Source organism: Mustela lutreola, chromosome 4 (genome assembly GCF_030435805.1).
Source record: "Mustela lutreola isolate mMusLut2 chromosome 4, mMusLut2.pri, whole genome shotgun sequence".
Taxonomy (NCBI): Eukaryota; Metazoa; Chordata; class Mammalia; order Carnivora; family Mustelidae; genus Mustela; species Mustela lutreola.
In genome coordinates, this window is record NC_081293.1 from 106,952,542 (window position 1) to 106,972,700 (window position 20,159).

General features: G+C 48.5%; 1 protein-coding gene across 1 annotated transcript in view; it reads right to left on the minus strand.

Moving 5' to 3' along the window:
* Window positions 1-224: 224 nt before the first annotated feature.
* The window catches only part of ABCA13 (ATP binding cassette subfamily A member 13), a 320,534-nt gene continuing 300,599 nt past the window's right edge, over window positions 225-20,159 (minus strand). Inside the window, exons 61-63 of the mRNA XM_059172525.1 lie at window positions 3,864-3,969; window positions 2,521-2,658; window positions 225-1,880 (exon numbers count right to left, since the gene is read on the minus strand). Of these exons, the coding sequence (XP_059028508.1) occupies window positions 1,785-1,880; window positions 2,521-2,658; window positions 3,864-3,969 (340 nt within the window). The 3' untranslated portion in view covers window positions 225-1,784. The remainder of the gene's footprint in view (window positions 1,881-2,520; window positions 2,659-3,863; window positions 3,970-20,159) is intronic.

Genomic DNA, 20,159 nt, shown 5'->3' on the forward strand with positions numbered 1-20,159 from the left:
GTTTATTCTTCAAAGGCTTACCTGAAAGCACAACCTCGAAGACTACAGCGGCTCAAAGGGTGGGAAAGAATCCCTACGAGCAGAACATCCCAGTCGGAAGCTCAATCAAATTATAACCTTTTCAAACTTTAAAAGATCTTGAGTAGGTATATTGCCTCCCTAGCTTGGTTAAACGGGATCCCTAACGATGCCAGAAAATACACAAGTTTATTCCAAGAATCAGGTTCAATCAAAGCACATCTCGTTTATTCACCGCAGTGAAAACACGTTCCTGGGTCACAGATTTTTATGGATGGATTCGACAACAATCATCACGAAGGAGTACATCTCCCATTTTGACAGTGAGACTGTTAGAACTGGGCGGGGGGGTGGGGGTGGCGGGATCCTAAACCTTAAACTGTAAGAAATCCTAAACCCTAAACCTTAAGAAAGCATAATTCATGGGATTTATGTGGATCAAATCATTCAGCAAAAGTCTCTGTGATTGGCTGAATCCTGACAGGTTAAAAAGATCTCCAGTATCGAATGATATCAGGAAAGACAAATTTTGGTGAAATCCTGCGTTAGTAAAGTAATGTGCTGGCAAAGCGGCTCCTTTGGCCACAAGCTACTATCACTCAAAAATTTAACTAGATAAGGTCAAATTTTAAAATGAAATTAACGCAGCGCTCCATGGTGATTTGAGAAAAGCGTTATTCAGAGAAGGTTGAGAAGTATCTCGTGGCTCAGAAATGTCCAGCTAGAAACTGTTTTCAGTGGTGGTCAAAAGGACTTGACACATTTCGCTCTCAGGTGCAGAATGTGAAGTGTCTCTGGCCAATGTCAAGTGCCAAAGCATAGCACTTTATCTCTAAAAATGCTAGAAAAGTCATTCTGAGAATGGCAGAATTGTTAGAAAATTTTAAAGCATTTTAAAGTTAATGTTTATTTCCTACATATGGTACTAATTTTGCAGGTACAATTTCAAGTAACTAGACAGTTTACAGCACTGTTCTTTTTTTTTAGAATTATGATGTTAGTCATCATACATCATTGGTTTTGAAACTAGAATATGCCTCAGAATACCAGGAGGCATTAAGGAAACTGAGAAATGGATTAAAAAGAGAAAACACATCCACATTCTTTTTCTTTCCATCCCTGCCTATATTTAAAATCTATGAAAATCTGGCATAAGTTTTATATACAACATAGAGTATCCAGTTCAACTGACTTAATTTTGCTAAAGCGTTTGCTAAAAAGCTCCGCATTCCAATTTTTTAAAGAAACATCTTTTGTGTGAAAGAAGTGGCAATTTTTATATGTCTTCCCATATAATATCCAGTATTACAAAAAACCTCTTGATCTCTTATCTGATGATGAAAGAGGACAGAAACAGGAAACAGTATGTGGTACTATTTCCTAAATAAACCAGTTAGGAAAGTTACTAGCCCTGGCCACCTCGGTTTCCTTAAAAGTACAGTGGAGTGTTCGGGAATGGCCAGCCTTTGACAGCTCCAAATGTCTCAGGTTGGACTCTGGGTTCACTTGCACCCATGTCATGAAGGATCTGTCATGTCCCCCCCCCACCCCAGTTGTCAGAGGGATTAGCCATGTGGGAGGAACTTTCCAAAAGTCTACAGAAACAATCTTCCAGCCGGCAGGTTATGAGTTAACCAACAGCTTCAAAGAGGAAAGGAAGAGAGAAGGGGTCCGACCACATGGAGCCTGACTCCCAGCTCCTCCGAGGTGATAAATTGGAATAAAAGACAAGGTATTATTCCTCTTAGAAACATCCCCTTAGGTCCTTAGACAGGCAGGTGAGGGGGCTGGTAAGAGCCAGTGGGGGCAGCCGCGCTAGATGGTGAAGATTTCGGTAGCTCAGTAGCAAAATTAATAAATACCTGAAAGAAATGATGAAAATCATTATGAACCTGTGAGGACACCAGACCTTCTCTTCTCAACTGTTGCACAAAGGGACATCTCCTCCAAGTGCTGCCCAACTTTTCAAAAAAAAAAAAAAAAAACCCCACAAAGCTTTCATTCATACCACCCATTTGGAAACCTCCATAAACAGGAAAATCCTTTGAGGATGCAGCTCAATGTAGGGATGGTCACTAAGCCACCTGGAAATCAGGATGCCTTGAGCATATGGCTTAAGAATGAAGGTGGCATTTAATTCTATCTTCTGGCACTCAGTTCACTTTGCTTCCCAAAGTGAGCAATGGCTCAGCTATGGTGCAGTCCCCTTAGACATTGGGGCGGGGGAGCCAAACGAAGAAGGGAAGGTTAATGGGGCATGGCTTGCCCAGTGAATGCCCAGTGTAAGTGTGGACAGATGGGAGCCCTGGCGACCACATACCTTGAGTGGACAGCAGACAGGAAACAGACCTCCTCACTCTCACTGTCTTATTCAGTAAAGCCAGTGATTAATTTAAGGAAAAGACAACCTCAAGAAGTCATCTGGCTCATTTTAAAATTGGCTGTGGGAGGCCTCGAGCCCACACTGAAATGCAGACGGCCAAAGCATTCCCAGTACCATACCTGTTCCAAAGTGGTTGGGTTGATGGAGTAGTGTTTGATATGCAGCAAGGTCTTGTTGTTCTCTAGAACGCGGAACAGGTCTGCTAAGCATTCCCACTGTTTCGGAACATGGTATTCCAACAAATTCAGTCGCTGCCCCTAAAAACCAAAAACAAATTGTAAATTGCATCACATGATGAGCAATCAGTAAGATGGACCACACTGCACTTAAGTGATAAATAAATTATCATTTCTTCAAACCACACGTCTCCATAGCAGCAGGAGGGTGGGTCGGGTCTGAGGGTCTCCATTGCACACGTGGAGATGGCGGCACAGCTGGTACATGGTCCTCCTCATGCCTGCATGGCTCTGTCATCCCTCGTACATCCCCACCCTGTCACAGCATGTGGAAGCCCTCCCTGGGGGTAAGAAGGTGCCTCGCCCTACTGAGAAAGAAGGAGGAATTTACGGTGGAGGCATGGTCGCACCTGACCCTCACTTGGGTTTTGAGCAGAGCTCCCTGCTGTCCTCCCCGTGAGCTAGCAAGCAGCTCTTGGTAAGAGAGGAAATCTTCCACCCTCTTTTCACATGTGCAAGGGACTCTCAGCAGAGGTGTTACTGGAAGTCTGGAAGAGACCCTGAGCATGAATGCCTGGTCTCGTACAGCATGCTTCTTACCAAGGGGGGGGGGGGTTACTCCGTGACTCTCGTTGGAATTCACAGGTGATAGGTGATACACCCTATGTATGACCCACTGGAATCGCATAGTTATCCAAGATCCTGTGGACGGGCGGTGCTTCTAAAATGTTAACGTGCGTAGGTGTCCCCTGGTCCCCTTCTTAAAGGCAGGTTTGGATTCAGGAGGTTGGGGCCTGAGATCTTGTAGGTTGAAGTAGCTCCCCGGGGAAGGAGATGCTGCTAGTCCAGGCATCACACTTTGCATCTAGTAGAGGATTAGGGTCCCAAGTGCAGGGCATTCGTTGTAAAGTAAAGCTGAAATCAGCAAGTCTAGAAACCCAAGAGCCAACACCTGGAAGGCATTACCTTCTGCAATCTTCCTTCCTGAAGAAAACAAGCCATGCAATAGGGCTGTGCCCACAGGTCGTGGGGGTATGTAATCACGGTCCACTCGGGGACTCCCAACAAAGCAGTCAGACAGGCATGGTGTCCGGACTCACAGCAGCCAAGCGATATCCACTGGCCATGCTATTGTGTGCCGGGACGTGTGGCCTGTGCTTTGCAGACAGGCCACACAGCAGGCACTATCTCTTAACCACGCAGAATTAAAACAGGGAAAAGGACAAACACACTCATCCGATTTCTCAGGCTGAAAACAAAGGAGGAATGCAGGATTTTAGTGCTACCTTAAACTGGATCCCTGGAAAATGGAGCTTCAAGCAGTCCGAAATCGCGTTGTGCCGATTTGTTTCCTGACCGAGCCAAATCTTCACTGAATACCCATCACCAAACCTGGAAGTCAGATGAAATTGAAACACGGTCACAGCTGTTCGGACCTAAGAGGGGAAATTCTGAGTCCATGTCCCGTAAGGAAACGGTAAAGGAAAGCAAGTATTCCAAATCGATGGGAGAGTCTGGACTTTCAACAATGCTTAACGAACTAAGTCAAGCAGAGAAAGACAACTATCATATGATCTCCCTGATATGAGGAAGTGGTGATGCAACATGGGGGCTTAAGTGGGTAGAAGAAGAATCAATGAAACAAGATGGGATTGGGAGGGAGACAAACCATAAGTGACTCTTAATCTCACAAAACAAACTGAGGGTTGCTGGGGGGAGGGGGTTTGGGAGAAAGGGGTGGGATTATGGACATTGGGGAGGGTATGTGCTTTGGTGAGTGCTGTGAAGTGTGTAAACCTGGTGATTCACAGACCTGTACCCCTGGGGATAAAAATATATGTTTATAAAAAATAAAAATAAATAAAAAATGCAATACTCAGGCGTCAGAACTCAGTTACGCAGTTTTCTGTAACCCACCGACACAGACACGGATTTATCTTTAAAACACAAAATCAGCAGATCCTGGCTTCAATCTCTGTCAGTAAAAGACGGAGGCTGAATGCACACCAAAAGCAACGCGCTGAGTTCAAGAAGCGGGACCCGGGCCGGGACCGACCCTGAGAAGCACAGCGGCTCCCAGGTCCCTGAGGATTACGTGTGGCAGCGGAGAGGGGACGGGGGTGCAGAAGTGAATGAAAAGAAGGAATGAGCAGCATATAAAGCGGATCTCCCGCCTGGACCCAGACCCAGCAGGTGCAGGGACAATGGGGGAAGCTGGTCTGAGGGGTGCGGTCCCCCCCATTGTGGAGCTGTGGACAAATGACCACGTGTGAGGTGACAGTCACACCGCAGAGCGATCTCAGGGCCACCTGCAAGAACTTAAGGGGCTTCCAAAAACTGTTATTCTACTGCCTGTCCCAGGTGCCTAGCTTGGTGCGGAGCACATAATAGCATCTCAGTAAAGACCCGTGAGAATAAAAACAAAGACATAAACACATCATGATGACAGAAGTTTGTGTCAGTTTTGCTCATTAACACATCTACCCCAGGTACTTAGAGCTAATAACTATGAGTCAAATGATCCAGTGAATGAAAAGAACGGATCCCATTCCCAGACCTTTACAAGCACCCTCATTTACTTCAGCATTCCGCACATGGACACGGGAATTCATCTGGTGCAGGAGGAGACCCAAGATAACGTGACTTTGCTCACTGACTCGAAGCACCCCGAGATCCTAGTCCGGGTTCTGATTTTTGCTCCTCCCCCGATTTCAAATTTCCTCCAGATGTGAGTGTGGCCCCAACCTCTCCCGTCATTCAGGGCTGATGGTCTCAAATCCATTCGTGGCCGAGAGGTTGTTGATGAGGTTGACAAAATATGGATGGAAACAGGCAGAGAAGCCTCCTGGGGCTTCTCCTGCACTGCATGGAGGAGTCTCTGACGGAGGTGTGTGTCTTGGCCACACCTCTGCTCAGCCGCAGGACCTCCACACTGAGCTGCCCACCAACCCGGCCCATCCAACCCCACCTTCACCACGGCCTCCCACGTCGGTGTGTGTTTCCACGTCTCAGGTGGGGAGGCCCTGAGGTCTGGACGGCTGCAGGCATGTGGGTCTGCAGAGCCGTGGGTTCCGTCTGCCATGTGAAGCTGTATCCTGGGGGCACAGGAGAGCACGGAGCGTGTTTCTGGTCTGATGGTCATGACGTCTGACAGTGTGTGCTGCCGGTGCTGGGCCTGGCTGGCTGGCCGGGTTGGAAAGCTTCCCCTCCCTCCACGTACCAGATGTGGGACTCGGGAGTCACTACTGTCTGATAAGGATGCTAGGCGACGGCATGATTTCCTTGGAACTTCTCCGGGGCCACGTCTGGCACTAAGCGAGGCAGTGAACAGATACCCAGGCCAATTTGTTTTCTGCGCAGGCTATGATCCAAATGAAAGAACCCTTTGCTCTGGCGTGAAGCAGCTCACATTTCTTCAGCAAACAGATGAAAGCAGGTGAGCCAAGGAGAGCGGGGGTCAGAGCACGCACGACAGGAGGCACCAAGGTGGGAGGGACAGCGTGCACGGACGACCTCACTTCCTACGCATGGGAGGTCCCCACGCACCGCTGCGCAGGGTGCAGCCCCGTCGGCATACTTTGCTGATCCATTTTTAAAAATTCACGCTAAATTCCAATCACTATCTAATGAAGTCTACTATGAGCATATACATACTAATATTTTAAAATTTTCTCAGAATGAAGTTTCATTGGCACTAAGTGACGTCAGGCTTTTCTCTAGACAACTTGAATTATGAAGCTCTTCGAGGAAAGGAGAACACGTGCAGGAAAACGTTCCTGGGAGAGGCTGGCTTGTGTGTCAGGACGTCTCTGGAGTAGTCAACGAGACCCCTGGACAGAGAGTTACAAAACCAGGTCATGACTGGGAGAATCTCTGCAGGTCAGTGAATTCGTGCATAATGCAGGAATCTAATTTACGGCAGCTTTGCTTTCTCCTTTCTGCCTGTCACCTGTACACTCAAGCCATGATCTAACTTCCGTCAGGGATTTCTTTGATTCGTGCACTTTCCAGTCTAAAAGCTTTCAAAGCAGCCAAAGATCCTTCGTCTATGCGTGCGGTCACCACACTGACGCGGCTCACCACCGTGCCCCCGCCATGCGCACAGCCAGCAATCACGGAAAGAGAAATGAACGGCGTTATCTGCTCACAGAAGTGCCTGTAACCTTCATTTGGCCGCTGTCCAGGATAGAGTTTGGTCCACATACACTGAAAGTCATCTGCGTCACTAGTGTTCAAGCAAGGACAAGCAGTGTGTCAGTGGGAGACACACATGAGAATAAAAACAAAGACATAAACACATCATGATGACAGAAGTTTGTGTCAGTTTTGCTCATTAACACATCAGATGTCAGCGAGCGGGGAGCAAGCGAGGAGAGTGGGAGGCAGGCGGCTGGCTGTGAGAGCACCCGACTGAGCCGGACACTGCCGCGTCTCCTCGTCAGGGTCCGAGAGATGATCCTGTCCACAGAAGTCGCGAGCATGGGGCACACGGGTTCTGTCGTGAAGCACTGAGCACAGATGCCCTGTTCTGTCCCCAAGGACCTCGAGGCTGCTATGTCGGTCCCTCTTTTACAAAAGTGAAATGAGATAGCCTGGAGGTTGGGTGACATGCTCAATTGACACAGCGGCCAAGGAACAGAGGACAGCATGGCCCAACTGTGGTCAGCGGAGTGCCAACACGGCACAGGGCGGGGTCCTGTGTCATGGTCCACACACTTGCCTTCTTCCGACCTCCACCTTCTCGCCAAGTATCCTGTGTCCACAGAACATGACAGATGGCACTGCCTCTTCATAAAAGGTGGAACTGGGAGACACAAAGAGTCTGGAGACTGGTCACTGTCACGCCGCTCCTTCTGGCAGAGGTGCAACACAGCAGGCTGCCTTACTCCAAAACCAGTCCCTTCATCACGGCTGCCTTTCTTACTTCAGCCCCAGTCAAGTTTGGTCCAGAAAACATTCTCATCCCTGCCTGCGCTGATCAGAATGGTTGCAAGGAGAGCGGGTCGAAGTTATCTCAGCAGCTAGTGCCCGAGCTTCTCCTGGGGGACAAATGGTCCTGGCAAAGACCCTCCACAGCCTTCTAAGTTTACAAGCAGCATCTCAGTGGGTCAGAGACACAGCCTCACAGTAAAGAGAAGCTTGGCCCGCGTTGACACACCTCTGTCCATGAAGCTCCCCTCTACGGCCAGAGTGTCACTTTCCAAATTGATTCTGCCGGGTGAAGACCCCACTGAGCTCCTGGGGATCAGGGTGCCCTTCCCTTGTGCACGCAGGGGTACAGAGCAGCCCTCTCGCCCACTGGATGTCACAGCAGAGCCCCCATTTGATGAATCACCGGTGCATTAAGTCCCTTGTTAGAATCTGATGACCTAACAACAGGATTGCTCTATTCTCCCATTAGCAAAAATGGACTTACATTTCTATCGCTTTTTCCTTTCTTCTTAGAATAATGAAAGGGACCATTGGAGGCGTGCAGCAACAGCCACATTGGCAGGAGGGAGAGAAGTGGCCTCATCTCTGACACGATAGCATTTTACCCGACAATCAAGAACCATGCAACGTTTTGTTTTCAGCGGGTGGGGGTGGGTAGTGTGCAGTGAGGTCACAGCTGTAAGACTGACTCTCTCATTCGGTCTCCCATGTGTTTTCATGATCTCTGAATGCCTTCCTTCATTTCAGAAAGACTCCAGAATCTAGGTAGATAAACCATGCCTTTTGTCAAGCTGACAATGGTATGAGAGATTGTCTACATTTCTCCATCCTGACAAATAGGCATTTCTTCCTTATTTCCCTTATCATTTCTAAAGAGAAAGTTGGACTGTAAATGGAGCCATTATCCACCAAGCTGAAATCCCCACACCATGGTTTCCATGTTGAGTAATGGAAGACGATGTCTGCTTGAAGCAGAAGGATCTGAAAAATGTCTTCATTGTTGAAATGAGTTATGTGTGTGATTCTGATCAACAGAGTTACAGAAATCCTCCAACAGGCAAGAAAAGCAAGCGTCTCTAAGACAGCCACCAACATTATTTCAGTGAGCAGGGTGGGTCAGTTTCCAATTTGTATTTTCTTTCTGTGGTTCCAAAATCCACAAACAAACAGAGAATAGACAGAAAGGAATTCATGTGGTCTTACCGCTCTTCAAGGCTCCAAGCACGGCCCCATTAAATCTCCATAAGAGAACAAAGATCCTAAAATGAAAATCCTATTGGGGCACCTAGGGGTCTCAGTAATCAAGTGTCTGCCTTTGGCTCAGCTCATGGTCCCAGGGTCCTGGGATCAAGTCCTGAATCGGGCTCCTTACTCAGCGGGGAGTCTGCTTCTCCCTCTCCCTCTGCTGTTCCCCTTCCTTGTGCTTTCTCTCTCTCAAGCCAATTGATAAAATCCTCAAATTAAAAAAAAAGAAAGAGGAAAGAAAGAAAGAAGAAAATCTTACGAAGTGGCACATTGTCCTAAAGGAAATAAAATCCAATGCTGATTATCAAAGAGAATGAAATTTCTGTGGGTCGGGTGTCCGTCCATCTGGGGTGACATAAATACTGGAAGGGTAAGGGAGGTTTCTAGCAGCTAAACCGATATCCTGCCACATCCAGTGTCGTACTGTGGCCACCACTGGAGCTCTCGCTGCTGTAAGAGGCCACCCAGCTGGTGTCACAGCCACAGGCACCTGGAAAGGCAGTGGGGACAGATGCAGCCATGTTCCTCCCGGTTTGTCTCCGTGAGCTCAGCAACGGAATTAAGCAAACGCTCCAGGGAAACAACCGGGCTGGTTTGGGCCCCGAGGCCGTGCCAGGCGAGACGTGGGGGAGGAGGACCACACCACCGTTAGCAGGGGGAGCCTTCCCAGCCAGACCCCTGCCCTGCTGGGCCCCCACACAGAGAGCACGGCCGAGGAAGGGATGGTTCCACTGCAGACACACCAGCAAACGCACTTCTCTGTGGGGCTGTGATTTGGGGGAGGGGGGAGCGGTCCTCTGGGAATGCTTCTCCACATTCAGTTTCAGAGGATTCCCAAATAGTCCCTAATGATTCCAGCTACCCCATGTAGCACAGCCTCTAAAACAATAACAGAAGGATCAGAAAGATGAATGTCTTTCTTAGCAGAGAGGAACGGCTCTCAGGAGCAGCCTCCCTCTCTTTGCTGAGAAGACCTCTCAGGCAGACAGATTCTGGGCAAAAGTCCCTGGTGCCAAAATATGGCTGGGACTTCCGCGTGGGACCCCAGGGTGGGCCCATGTCAGTAGCCTGGAGAGGCAGGAGAGCCAGCAGTCGATGGTACAGGGTGGGCTAGGTGGACTGAAAGTTCTGCGGCACCCCCCCCTCCCAGCTTCACATTCCACGGACATCAGGAAAGTGACTGAGGTCAGAGAATACTTCCGAGAACGATGCCGGGGGTGCTGCGGAAAATAGAGGGGCCACCGCAGGACTGACCTGGCTCCCACACCAGGCAGCAGGTGCTTGGGTAGGACTCTCCAGGGGCAAAGGGCACAGGGATGACCTAATGTGCCAGGAATCGACAGAACCCCCGAGGGCATCAAAGCAGACAAGTCTTCCTAAGTCTATCATGAGCAGGGAAGACTCCAGGGAGGAAGCATCAAAACACTACTTTCCTAGTATTTCTCTGGATCCCTAGAATGACAGATCGAAACCCAGATGGTCTATAACAAAGCGCGTGCCAGCGGGGGCCGGCTTCTCATGACGCAGCGTGAGGAAGTCGGTACGCAAGGCAACTCCCCGGATACCCTGTAAACAACCTGTTGCAGGGATTTCCTAGACGGACCCTCATCCAAACACTGGTACCTCCCCTCAGGGAGTGTCATTTAATCACTCAAATGTGCTTTTATAAGCAAGTACATTAAACTATAAACAGGTACATGAGCGGGAGGGAAGCAGGGGCATTAGGAAACCAGATGTTCACGAAAGCCTCAGAACAATTAGCGTGAACACTCCATTGTAAGGTCACAGACGTTCTGGGTATTGGTGTAAGACCAGCAGGAAGTGGATGTAAGCAGATGTTTCTGAAAACGGATGGCCAGACTTCAGGCAGGATGGTGTGAAAAGTTCCACAAACCTGTTCCCTAGCAAAAACGATAATAACTATCAAAGGCAGCATTTAAAATCTCTGGAAATGGTCATTAGGGCATACAGGAAGTCAAAGAAGATACATTTAAAAAGACGAGGGGACGCCTGGGTGGCTCCATCAGTCAAACATCTGACGCTTGGTTTCAGCTCAGTTCATGATCTCAGGTCATGCACTCAGCACAGAAACTGCTTGAGATTCTCTCTCTCTCTCTCTCTCCCTCTGTCCCTCCCCCTGATCACCCTTTTTCTCCAAAATAAATAAATAGGATCCAAAAAAAAGCCCTTATTTGATTGGATTAGACTGTGGACCAATCTGTGTCCTAAGACATAGTCGAAACCAATAGAACAGTCGGTCCACAATCAGTGATGCTAACAGCTGACTGTGGGCGTGTGGGCAAGAGGTGAGGTGGAGAGCTCTGCCCAAGGCGCCACCACCCACACTCCGAGCGACCGTGGGCACACCCCAGGCTGCCTGCTGAGGAGCAGAGTGGAAAATTCACCTTGTAGTGCGGCAGAAACAGGTCCACTAAAACTATCCAAGCAGTCACTAAACACAGAATCAAGCAGAAAACCACAACAAGCCCCAGTGGCAGGAGGCCCGAGTCCAGAATTGCAGCAATACATCCTCAAAACTCCCAGTTTCCAATAAAAAATGATGACACATATACGGAAACAGGAAAGAATGACCCATATGCCAGGAAAGAAAGTAAAACAGGAACTGCTTGTGAAAGCAGCCAGATGTTGGATTAACAAAGACGACAAAGTAGCAATGATAAATGTATCCAAAGAATCCAAAGAAACCATGATTAAAGAAGCCAAAAGAAGGTATAATGCTAGTGTCCCATGGACCAGAGGCAGAAATGATGAAAAAGGCCCACATGGAGATTCTGGGTTAAATAATAGAACTGAAATAAAGAAGCTCAAGAGTTTGACTCTGCAAAGGGAAGAATTAGTAAGCTTGAAGATAGATTGATGGAGATGATGTGACCCAACAAGAAAAATGAGCAGAGCCTCACAGAAGTGTAGGACGCCATAAACAAGATTAACAGTTGACTTCTCATCAGAAATACTGGGGACCAGAATCCATTTAACTGTTACCATTTAGTAATATTTAAGCATCTAAACTTCTAAAACACACACACACACACACACCCCAAAACATTGCCAACCAAGAATCTTATGTCCAGAAATGTTATTTTTCAAAATGAAGGCAAAATGAAAATATTTTGTGATAAAAACAGAGAGAACTGGAAGACCCACCGTCCAAGAAATACTAAACACTCATTTCAGCCTCTAGACAGTAATTCAAACCCACATGAGAAAACAGACAGTATGAGTAAAGGTAACGATCCAATTACAACAGACAGTACAAATGCACATCTTTTCTCCTTTCCGCTCTTAGGTGAGTGTAGAAGCAATCATAGTAATGATACACAGCTGTATTATTGGGCCTATGACATACAGAAATGTAATAAACTTGCCAGTAACAGCCCAAAGGAGGTGAGAGAAGGCAAAGCTGTGTCCGAGGAAGAAAAGGGCTCCAGATGGTAACTTCAATCCACAGGAAAAAAGGACGAGAACCAGAAATGTTACATAAGGAAGTTAATAAAACAAAGGCTGTAAATATATACTTGCTCTCCTTTAAAAGACATAAAAATTAAATGAGTCATAATGACAGCAACCTATTCTTAGTTGGTAACACTGATAAATGCTACGTCTCTCACATAACACCGAGAGGCAGGCAAGTGATCTTGAACATTTTCACATCTCACTGGAACTAGGTTATCTTAAACATGAAGTTTATTGTGACGAGTCAGGATGTATCTGGCAAGCCCTGGGGCATCCATTAAGGATATAACAAAAAATATAACTATACGGGAAAAATCATTAAGAAATTAAGACTCTGTTAGAAAATACCAGGAAATACTCACTTCATGCAAAAAAAAAAAAAAAAAAAAAAAAAAAAGCAATAAAGGAGAAACAGCTAAAGGAAAGCAACATAAGACTTACAGAAAGCAAAGGTGAAAGTGCAAACCTAGCTAATGACAGTAATCCAATTCTATCTATAATCCATAACCAATAATAATATTAAATGTGAATGGATTAAATGATCCAAATAAAAAGCAGAGATCGTGAGACCAGAAAAGACCCCAAAATATGCCACATATGACATATGGGAGATACACTTCGAATTCTTAGATGCAGAGAGACTGGAAGTAAAAGAACAGAAAAAGATGTATCATACGAACCGGTAAATAAATCTCCCAAATCCTGGCCCACCTCTGGCAACCACCAGTTTATTTTCTGTATCCACAGAAAATAAAATAAGGAAATTAGGAAAGGAATTTTCTTTCCTTCTTTCCTCCCTTTCTTCCTTTAAGATTCCACATATTAGTGATATCATATAGTTTTTATCTTTCTCTGTGTGACTTAATTCTTAAAAAAAAGAAAAAATGTTTTATTTATTTATTTAGAAAGAGCAAAAGCAAGAGAGATCACAGAGGGAGAAGGAGAAGCAGATTCACCACCAAGTGGAGAACCCGCCAAGTCCTTTACCCCAGGACCCTGAGATCATGACCTGAGCCAAGGGCAGATGCTGAACCGACTGAGCCAAGTAGGCACCACTCCTGTCTGACTTATTTCACTCAGCATAATGCTCTTGTGGTCCATCTCTGTTGTCACAAATGAAAGATTTTGTTCTTTTTATGGCTGAGTAATATTCTAGTGTGGTTTTGTGTGTGTGCATGAGTGTGTGCATGCAGACCACATCTTCATCATCCACTCATACACCAGTGGACAGCTGGGCTGCTTCCATGCCTCGGCTGCTATAAACAGTGCTGCAGTGAACATGGGTGCAGGTATGTTCAAGTAGTGATTTTATTTCCTTTGGGGAGATACCCAGCAGTGAGACTGCCGGATCATAACTTTTTGAGGAACCTCCATACTATTTTCCAGAGTGGCCACCCCAGCTTGCATTCCCACCAGTGGTGCACGAAGGTCCCCTTTCTCCTCCTCGCCAACACCTGCTGTTTCCTGTGCTGTTGATTTCAGCCCTTCTGACAGGTGTGAGGTGGTATCTCATTGTGCATTTGAGTTGCATTTCCCTGATGATGATGATGTGGATCATTTTCTCATGTGTCTGTCGGCCACCCGGATACCTTCTTTGGAGAAATATTCCAAATATGGTTCCGACCTAACAGGAGTCCATCCCCTGGTGAGGCTGTCTTCTCAAGCCCAGGCTGCATTTGCGATCAGAATTCATGATCCCGTTGTTTATGGTGGAGCATTAGAAAGGCACGTTTTTGCTTTCTGGGTTGCACATTAATTGTCAGCAGACCAGCGGGCATTGGTGCTGAATGTAGCCATCCAGCAGAGAAGGTGACAGGGACTATTACCAGGGCCATGGCTGCAATTAGGCCCAAATCACACACCTGGAAGTTCCTGCTAGTAGAGAGACACTGAGTACAGACAGAGCCCAGTCTCTAAGGCAGCAAACCAAGTGTGGGTGATGCAAAGTGTTTTTAGAAAAAGCAGGCTTCACCCTGTCTGGAGTTAAGTGGGAACTGAATGAAAGTCAACCAAAAGTGTTGATTATTATTGTTAGTACTGGTTGTTTGTTCAGTTAGACAGAACCCAAGGGCTGTCATAGTCAGATTCCTTTTTCACGTCCAGCTGTGCCCACCTGACGGGACAGACTGCCATGTGCAGAAACTCGACCTTCATTCACTCGTTCCCTTACTCTTTGTTCAACAAACACGTTGAGCATGTATCACAGACCAGGCACTGTCCCAAATATCAGGCACCCAGAAATAAACAAACAGAAAGGCCTCCTCCCAAGAGAGCTTCCATTCCACTGGGAAGAGGCTGAAAACAATCCAGTAAACAAATTAACACTGCAATATGTGCCAAGGTGTATCCATCTGTTCAGATTCGTGTATGAGTGACAGAAAACTCTGAGGAGGAGGGACATTAGCAAGCTGAAAGTCTGATGTCAGACAGCTCAGAAAGGGTAAGTCACTCATCTGGCTCCTTCTGTCCCTACTCCTCTGCTCACTGGCCTCCATCATGGAGGCTGCCTCATGCTCCAAGATGGCTGCTTCGTCTCTAACCATCATATCTGTAATCAAGAAGGGAGGGAGGAAGGGGCACAGAAAGCGATGTCGCTCCCTATGAATCCATACCCTTGAAGCTGCAGGCCCCTCTCCTGTTTTATCTCTTCGGCCCCTCTGCAGCAGGTCCTCACAGCTGGGAAATGCATGGCCAAATGCCCAGCTAATATCTGGGGTGACTTACACTTCTACAAATGGGCATGGTTTCTCTCTTGGTGCACTCGGTCAGGGCCAGTGACCCACACACATAAAGGTCAATGCAGCCCACTATGGAAATTGTCCTAAGCCTGGGGAAAAAGATATTGGCGGCACAGTTGAATGAAGTCATCTAACACTACCGGGTTTTTCTGGAGCACGAGGGTCTTGACATCTGGTGGGGAAGAGACCATGCCATTGTTGTCTCTCCTAAGACCAGCATTCACCCCATGTGTACCCACGAGCAGAATCACAATGTGAACCTGAACCTGAACCCGTGAAACAATGTCTCAAACACTTCTACTTCCCACCTTCTCTACCTGAGTGTTCTTATCAGATTGTATTAGAAAGGGAAAGTGGAGTGTCCCCTTTGGTGAAGTGACCACTCTGGATGACATTGGTCATGACCCGAATTTCCAAGACCAGAGGCATCCAGCTGAGATGTCCAGCACGAGAACGTCAGGTGGCCCAGAAACCCTTCCTGGGGAACCACATCAGAGCAATGTGGATTGTATTCTTGTGACGTGATGCTATGAAAGCAAATGGAAAGACAATGCTGTGCATCATCGTGAGGACACATGCCGAGGGAGTAAAAGCCAGCAAGTGCCTTTCTCTGAAAAGAGCCCTGTATGGTAAAGGCAGTTAATTCAGGGGTGGGCAGAAGCAGCTGAATTCAATGATGCCTGAACACAAAGCAAAATGCAGGATAGAATTTAGCGGCCCGTCATCCCACAGCTGCACGCCATGGCAGAAATCATCACACGGGAGTGTGTGCAAACTTCCCTCCCCATTTATGACAGTGACATAAGCGTATTCAATTATCTGTTTCATTTTTAAATTTTTAAACCAGTTTATTATTGGGTGGTGTCATCTTAATCTAAGCTTTGATAGTCGTAGCAATGTTTTCTAGAAGCATTAAGTCAAAGCTGCCACACTGAGCATACGGTGTCATTGAAGGTGACGTGTTAATTTTCAGCCAGCCAGATGGCGGTAGCTTCAGACCTCCACCATCACAATGCCTTCTTCCATTTCTTAGAGAAAAACCTACAAACAAAATTTCCGGAGTACCCTCTACATTCTGAGTAAAACGGCTATATACCTTATTGATGGCAGCCTCCTTCAAAATTGATTCCCTTATTACTTTTGATTCCTGAAGTCTTCAACTTGGATGACTCAAGAAAATAAAAGATCTCAGGGTGACTGAGTGGTTCAGTTGGTTAAGCCTCTGCCTTTAGCTCAGGTCACGATCTCAGGATCCTGGGCTCGAGCCCCACATCGGGCTCCCTGCTCAGTGGGGAGTCTGCTTCTCCCTCTGCCCCTTACCCCACTCATGCTCTCTCTTTTGCTCACTGTCCCTCTCAAATAAAGTCTCAAAAAATACAAAGAAAAGTTCCCATAATCTTGAGGATTTTATTTCTAAAGCTTTTGTTTTGTTTTGTTTTGAATACATCAATAGCCTCATCCTCCTTCCCCACTAAGAAATCGGCCTGGCAAACTTCCAACCTCAAGGCTTCAGAAGCATGATTGATTTCCCCCACACTAGGGAGGACTTCTTTTACACTCAGACCTAATTTTCTGCTTTAGTCAGTCCCAGGGTAGGGGAAAGCAAACAGGTGCCATAGGCCGATGTGGCTGGTTCCCTCCAGGTGGGTCGTGAACATGCTCACAGCCCGCTGGGTCTCAGGACGCCCTCCGGGTAGCCCTGGAGAGAATCTGGGGATGCATCCCCAGTTCCTGGGGACCGAAGCGTCAGTGCCCCAGAGCATGGGGCATCCCCAGAGCCCTTCCTGGCCATCAGGAGGCCTCCCCTGCATTCCAGCTCCTCTTTGTACACACACACACATACACACACACACACACACACACACACACACACACGTCCATCCATGCGTGCACACACACAGTAATGGTTCCCATAAGAGCATACACTTTTCAACCTAATGAGCTATGCCCATCTGAGGAAAGAATCCAATCAGGAGCATGATAGACTGTAGACAGCCCCCCAACATCTTGTCCCTTGTCTTATCCCTCAGCAGAAACTTTATTTAAGTGGCAAAATGCCCAGCTAAATTCTACATTTCTTGGGCTTCCTAGTAACCAGGGCAACTGACAAAACAAAAGCACAAGTGGGTGGGTAGGGCTTACAGACAGCTTGTCTTTCCCGCTCCCTCTTGTTTGTTGCCTAGAACAAGGATGTGATGGGTGGAGCTTCAGTAGCCATTCTGGGACCAAGAAGACTGTAAAGACTTAAGCCACTGAACCAGTGCCAAAACCAGGTACTTCTGGACTTTCATTGCATGTAAAAAGTGAACATGCCTCAGTCAATGGATACACTTACATCAGTGTGTCTGATGTTCTGTTACTAAGAGATGGACATAGTTCATAACTGAAACAGAAGATCAAAGATAGGAGAGAAGAGAAAATCCCCCAGACGAAGGTCTCAAAAGGAAAGGAGATCGTGGGATGGTCACACAGGAAGAAGACAAACAGTTGATAAAGAGGCAAATATCCTTCTCAGAAATAGAAACAAAGGCAGAGAAGGGTAAATGGCAGTTAGTGAGCCCACCCTGAGGGGTGTACGGACAAGCGGCTTCTACCATCTCAGGATATTAGAGAGCACTTGTTAAATGAATGGGCATCAGGGCCTTGGCCAGAATGGGGGCGTGGGAACACCACCCAGAGTTGGGTTGCAGGAGAGATCGGAGCCCCAGCCCCACCACAGCCCCTCTCTGTGGTTACCTAGTGGGGGTTGTCCTGAGAACATACACCACAGAACAAAGTGCAATCAGAAGCCCAAGTTCCAATCCCAGCTCCTCCGCCCACCAGCCAGGAACAGGCTCCACGTTTCTCTGACTCATGTTCTGTACTTGCAGAGGCAGGTAATACCGAGAGCCAGCTCACAGGGGTGCGAGGAGGAGCCAACTAGTTCGTGCACAGAGCACCGAGAACAGGCGCAGATTAAGCCCCGCAGCTGCCATGGCTCCTGACATCACCCCCGGACGCCAGAAGAGCTGTGCCCAGAGCTCTGGCCAGTATGGAAGGGATCACATGTACTGAACGGCCACCAGACGGAAGGAGAGAACTGGGACAGTAGGAGAGTGGGATGGCCCGGACACCGGAGAACAGAAAACAAAGGTGGTCCCCGAGAAGGGGCCAGACCTCATGGAGAGCTGCTCCAGCACTGCAGCTCATGGATGCTAATGTCAGAAATGATGACTGTCCGTGGCCAGAGAGCAAAGGGAAGAGGCCAAAGGGGGAGAAGGGCATGTGGCCCGGTTTCCTGAGCCTGAAAGGAGACCGTCCAGAGCACTGGAACAGGGCAGAGGAAAGCCAGAGGTCTCGTCCAGGCTCTGTGGCCACTGAGGACAAACTGGTGTGGGGGGGATGTTTACTGGGGGGGGGGGGAGGCCCCCCAGGAAGAGTGAAGACATCCAGGGTGGGTGTGGTGAAGGCGCTGGGGAAGGAGGGAGGCTGAGGCAGCATCTGAGCCGTCTTTGAGGACCTCATGGCCAGCAAGAGGCACGCGGCTGACATGGGGTAGGGACACAACTTCTCAAGTCTAAGAGGCCAGAGGTCACAGTGGTGGGAGGGAGGCAGGGAGGCATAGGGACGAGGTCAGGGTGTGTGATGGGGTTGGGGAGAAGGCCACTTTACCCAGAGAGGCCTAGGTCCTGACCTCCTGTTCTGTGGACCCCACCTGTCCTTCGGGCCAAGCAGCTCCCAATGTCAGATAAACTTCCCACCTGGCCTCGAAGTGAGATAGGAGGTGGCTGGCTCGGGAGAAGCTGCAGGGAACAGGAAAACCCAGGCCAGAGTCAGGAGAACCCCATAGGTTGTCCAACTAGAAGTCTGTGATTGGCTTCTTCATGGAAATACCAGAGGATGACCACGGTCGCTAAGTTCTTATGAGCAAACAGCATTTTAGTGGTATGTTGGAATTGTAGTTAGATACAGTGTGTACTGCTGCAGAAATAATGCACAAGATGCTCTAAGAAGTTCTAACAAGGTCCAGAACTTGGGACACCAAGTCAGTAAAGGAGTGAATTAGAGCCTGGCAATGTTCCTCCTCCAGGGAGTGAAAGCCTAGACATCTCAGGACTGTGACTGTCCTCTGCAGGGTGGCTCTCCTGCATTTCCCTGGACAAGGCCTCCAGCACCGGCTCTCAGTGCTCTCAGAGGGCATCTCTGAAAGAGTGAGGAGGTCCCAACGATGCTGGACGATGGGAGACCATGGTTGTGCTATCCCAGGGTGCAGTGTCCAGCTGGAATGAAGCAGGTTTGAGGAAATGGAGCTGTGCACAGACCGACCCCAGGTCAGGGAGAACACACTTAGATGCCGCAGAAGAGAAGCTGCTCGTGGCTGGGAATGGGAGCGCAGAGGGACGAAAATGCTGAGCACCGGGAAGCCAGGGGAGGGGAGCGTGGAAGAAGGAAGCCTCCAGGTGGGGGGCAGAGCAGCAGGGTGAGGATGGTCAGGGCCAGGGGCGCAGCAGGAAGGAGTGCATGTGGGAGGCTGGGGCGGGTGTCTCCAGCCCAGAGAGCCCCTTCCCTGCCCTGCCCTACCCTCCACTTGGCTCTGTGAGTCCTCTCCACCCAGCTCCTACAGCTCCTGGCATCAGCTACCCCATGAGGCAGATGCCTTGGAGCCAAAGAGAGGCCCAGCGCACCCACCCCTGCATCTCCACAGGGAAACCCCTCATCTGAGCTCAGGAGGGTCTCTTCCAAACGCTGTGTCAGCACGCCTCCCTCACCCCTGCTCCACCCTCACTGTCTCCTCCCTCTTCACGTGAGTCCCAGGTTGATCTTGACCCCTCCTGTCCATAGTGGGGGCCAGCTTTGCGGCTGCTCTGAGACTCAGACTTGCCGGGGCTGAGCTGTGACTTTCAGGCTTCTCCAGGGCAACTACCACAGAAGCTCCTCCCACCTCCCACACACCCCCACCCCCCAGTGCCTCTAAAGCATCAGCCTCTCTGCATATCGCACGTGGCCTGAGCTAGGTCCTCCTCTACATGTTGCACACTCGCCTGGCCTCACAGTGACCCGTCCCCAGCCGGGGACGCTAGACAGACAGGCTGTGTGATGCCTACAGGGGCAGTAGACAAGGCCCCCCTGCAGGTGCCCAATGGCCCCTCGCACACAGCCCTGGGGCTCAGCACAACATAAGCATAGACCGAAATTCTAGGGTAACCACCACTC